Genomic DNA, 4,574 nt, shown 5'->3' with positions numbered 1-4,574 from the left:
ACACACACACACACTTACAATTAGGGACAATGTAGGACAGCCGAGTCACCTGACCTACATGTCTTTGGACTGTGGGAGGGAACCGGAGCCCCCGGAGCAAACCCACACAGACACGGGGAGAACATGGAAACTCCACACAGAGGACGACCCGGGACCACCCCCCCCCCCCCAAGGTTGGACTACCCTGGGGCTCGAACCCAGGCCCTACCTGCTGTGAGGCGACCGTGCTAACCACTGAGCCGCCAAAAAAAGAAGGTCCTGGGTTCGACCCCGGGGTAGTCCAACCTTGGGGGGGGGGGGTCGTCCCGGGTGGGTAGCGCGGTCGCCTTACAGCAAGTAGGGCTGGGTTCGACCCCGGGGTAGTCCAACCTTGGGGGGGGGGTCGTCCCGGGTGGGTAGCGCGGTCGCCTCACAGCAAGTAGGGCCTGGGTTCGAGCCCCGGGGTAGTCCAACCTTGGGGGGGGGGTCGTCCCGGGTGGGTAGCGCGGTCGCCTCACAGCAAGTAGGGCCTGGGTTCGAGCCCCGGGGTAGTCCAACCCTGGGGGGGGGGTCGTCCCGGTGGGTAGCGCGGTCGCCTCACAGCAAGTAGGGCCTGGGTTCGAGCCCCGGGGTAGTCCAACCCTGGGGGGGGGGGTCGTCCCGGGTGGGTAGCGCGGTCGCCTCATAGCAAGTAGGGCCTGGGTTCGAGCCCCGGGGTAGTCCGACCTTGGGGGGGGGGGGGTCGTCCCGGGTGGGTAGCGCGGTCGCCTTACAGCAAGTAGGGCCTGGGTTCGACCCCGGGGTAGTCCAACCTTGGGGGGGGGGGGTCGTCCCGGGTGGGTAGCGCGGTCGCCTCATAGCAAGTAGGGCCTGGGTTCGAGCCCCGGGGTAGTCCGACCTTGGGGGGGGGGGTCGTCCCGGGTGGGTAGCGCGGTCGCCTTACAGCAAGTAGGGCCTGGGTTCGACCCCGGGGTAGTCCAACCCTGGGGGGGGGGGGTCGTCCCGGGTGGGTAGCGCGGTCGCCTCACAGCAAGTAGGGCCTGGGTTCGAGCCCCGGGGTAGTCCAACCTTGGGGGGGGGGGGTCGTCCCGGGTGGGTAGCGCGGTCGCCTCACAGCAAGTAGGGCCTGGGTTCGAGCCCTGGGGTAGTCTAACCCTGGGGGGGGGGGGGGTCGTCCCGGGTGGGTAGCGCGGTCGCCTCACAGCAAATGTGATTATGTAGAGGGAAAAGTTCTTTCTTTTTTTTGGATGAAGACCTCTTCTAACCACGTCACATAAGACTCGGTAACACGCATGTGACTTTTATGGTGACGCGTCACAACACCCCATCACGTGTCTGAGCCGGACGTGTTGTCATAACGACCTTACCGACTCCTGAGCGGAGGCTGACTCGTCATACCAGCAGAGGCCACCGTGCGCGTCACTAACGCGGAGGGTAAAGATGAAGGAAACGTAAAGACGAGAGTCGGCACGTTTACGTGACGTCAGCAAAGGTGGATTTATTGTGGTAGTCCGACTAGAACTGGACTTTTAAGATACGCGTTAGTCCGACTGAAAACGTGCTAAATGGAATTTCTCGAAGTCGGGCTGACACGCCTTGGGGGTGGATTTACTCCGGCATGTGTACGCTTCAATCAGGCCCGAACTGGCCTAGGCGTTCTGCGCATGCTCCGTAGTTCCCGCGGCGCTCTTTCACCCGGAAGTGGAACAGCGTGGTGTCAACATGGCGAGTGCTGGAGCGAGAACCGCGCGTTTCTGGACAGACGAGGAGACAAACTTGATGTTGTGTCAACTAAAGGAGGCGAACACCCTAGAGCAGTGTTTCTCAACCGGGGGTCCGCGGACCCCTAGTGGTCCGTGGTGTAATTGCAAGGGGTCCGTGAAAATAAAATATCTGTTTCTATCAAATTGCAACCCCCCTCCCCCAAGACCAGGTGGAGGGGTCCTCAGGGTAGATCAGAAATACGCAGGGGGTCCAGGACCCCAAAAAGGTTGAGAACCACTGGTCTAGTGTACATGGATGGAAGGAGGACGCGGAGTGGAGAACTATCTAAGAAAGCGGCGGAGAAGTTGGAGGAAGCGGGATTTAAAAGAACCCCCGAGCAAACCCGTGTTCGGTGGAAGCGCCTCAAACAGGTCCGCTAACCTGTTTGGTATGTGACGCAATAGGTCAACCGGAAGAAGGTCCAGTAGCGACCAGCTGGTTACTTCTGGCTTGGTCGGGCGTCTCCACTGTCTGCGGGTGGGAAGCCGGAAGTGAAGAGCAGGGTAATTGGCCAAGTGCAATTGGGGAGAAAGGGGGGGGGAGGGGTAGCAGCCAGCTGAAAGGGGGCATATCGCCACCTACCGCACCGGGGTGGGACTTACTTCAATAAATGGGTTCTCCCCCGGCTCTTGTGGACCGGGACAACGACAGCAGTCCGGTTACATGGTGCATGTGAACGCAGCCATGTTGTGATACCACATTTCAAATGAAATACAGACAAGGAAGGCTCACCACAGGTTGGCAGATCTGATATCACACACACACACACACACACACACACACACACACACACACACACACACACCACACAACGAACAAACTCCTACCTTTCTTGAACTCCTCCAGCATGGCGTCCAGTTTGGTGTCATTGAAGACACAGTGTAGTGGGTGTTTGTAGAACTGCGTGATGGTTTTCAGCGACGTGCAGTCGTCCGGGTCCACAAAGGCCAGGTCCTTCACAAACAGGATGTCCACAATGTTGGAGCGCTCGTTCTCAAACACCGGGATGCGCGTGTAGCCGCTCTGCATGATCTCGGACATGGTGTTGAAGTCCAGCACGGCGTCCCTGGCCAGCATGAAGCAGTCCGTCAGCGGGGTCAGCACCTCCTCCACGGTCTTGGTGCGGAGCTCCAGCGCGCCCTGGATGATGTTGAGCTCCTCCTTCACCAGGTCGTGGTAGGGATCGGTGATGCGCAGCATCTCCAGCAGTTTCTCCCGGGTGTAGAAGTTGGAGATCTCCTGGTGGAGGATGAGGTCCAGCAGTTTGCTGATGGGGAAGGAAATGGGGAAGGAGAGCACCATCAGCACCCGGGTCACCCAGATGGTCCTGGAGGCGATGGCCAAGCCGTGGCGCGAGGCCACCGAGTGCGGCAGGATCTCGCCGACGAAGAAGACGCCGAAGGCGCAGATGACGGTGGAGACCCAGGTCATGCCGAGGATCTGGCACATCCACACCGCCAGGGACGCGTTCATGAGCGCGTTTCCCAGCAGCAGGGTGCACAGCACGTAGTTCCCGTGGCGGCGCACCGACTCGATTTTCCGCGCGTACTTCTGCTCGGCGTCCGTGCCGCTGTTCTGCAGGACCTGCAGCTCCACCGGGTCCAGCGCCAGCAGGCTCAGGTTCAGCCCGCTGAACAGCGCCGACAGCCCCAGCAGAAGAACCGACACCAGCACCTGCAGCCAGAGGTCCGGGACCTCCGAGCGCTCCGCCACCGCGACCCAGAAGTCCCGTGTGCGGTAGTGCTCCCATTTGGAGCCGTCGAACGCGCACATGGAGTAGTACTTAATCGTCTCGCCCCTCCGCAGCGCCTTGGCCAGCAGCTCCACCAGCACCGAGTTTTGGCTGGACGCCGACCTGAAAGAGCCCAAAACCTCTATGTCGGACGTCCTGGCGCTCTTGTCCACGCACATGTTCCGTTTCGGATGCACCTGGCCCTCCCTCCCGGGTGTCGGCTCCTCGATGAAGGCGATCCAGGGCGCCGCGTTGTTGGCGCGGGACCCCGCGGTGCGGTTGAGCCTCTGCGGGGAGGTGGAGTAGTACACGCGCAGCATGAAGCGGGTCCCCTCGGTGGCTTTCAGCACCCCGTCCTCCACGGACAGCGCTTCCCCCGTCTCCTCCGGCCGAAAGCCGAGCAGGCAGAGGCCGGGAGAGGGGAGGAGAGAGCCGACGGAGAGGCAGAGCAGGAGCAGGCGTGTCGGGGGAGAAAGGTGGGAGAAAGAGAAGAAGAAACAGAGGCAGGGGGCTCCGGTTCGGGACCGGACGGCCGCATCTTCCGCAGCCATGATGCGGCATAAGGAGGTCACTCCGGCGAGTCCGAGTCACGTGACGCCGGGTCGCTCTCACGCTCCATCTGCTGAAGGGGGGGGGTAGATGTGTGTGTGTGTGTGTGTGTGTGTGTGTGTGTGTGTGTGTGTGTGTGTGTGTGTGTGTGTGTGTGTGTGTCTCAGTAATATGATGGGATGTCGCACAGAACTCGCTGCCAGGCCGGAGAGACATGCATCGTTATCACTTTCCACATACACACACAAACATTTTGGAAAACTTTTTGCTTGCTAAATTGTGTAGTTTACATTTGTGTAGTTTACATTTGTGTAGTTTGAATTTGTGTAGTCTGAATTTGTGCTGTTTGAATTTGTGTAGTTTAAATATGTGTAGTTTGAATTTGTGTAGTTTAAATATGTGTAGTTTGAATTTGTGTAGTTTACATTTGTGTAGTTTACATTTGTGTAGTTTACATTTGTGTTGTTTGAATTTGTGTAGTTTAAATTTGTGCTGTTTGAATTTGTGTAGTTTACATTTGTGTAGTTTGAATTTGTGTACTTTACATTTG

The 4,574-nt window shown here is 58.8% G+C and overlaps 1 protein-coding gene across 1 annotated transcript in view; it reads right to left on the bottom strand.

The window, feature by feature from the left end:
* The window catches only part of LOC130112357 (metal transporter CNNM1), a 26,829-nt gene extending 22,803 nt beyond the window's left edge, over window positions 1–4,026 (bottom strand). Inside the window, exon 1 of the mRNA XM_056279687.1 lies at window positions 2,571–4,026. Coding sequence (XP_056135662.1) covers window positions 2,571–4,026 — 1,456 coding nt within the window. The remainder of the gene's footprint in view (window positions 1–2,570) is intronic.
* Between the last annotated feature and the right edge of the window lie 548 nt (window positions 4,027–4,574).

This window comes from Lampris incognitus, chromosome 5, assembly GCF_029633865.1.
Source record: "Lampris incognitus isolate fLamInc1 chromosome 5, fLamInc1.hap2, whole genome shotgun sequence".
In the NCBI taxonomy this organism is placed as follows: Eukaryota; Metazoa; Chordata; class Actinopteri; order Lampriformes; family Lampridae; genus Lampris; species Lampris incognitus.
Note: the sequence above shows the minus strand (reverse complement) of the source record. Positions and strands in the feature narration are given on the sequence as shown.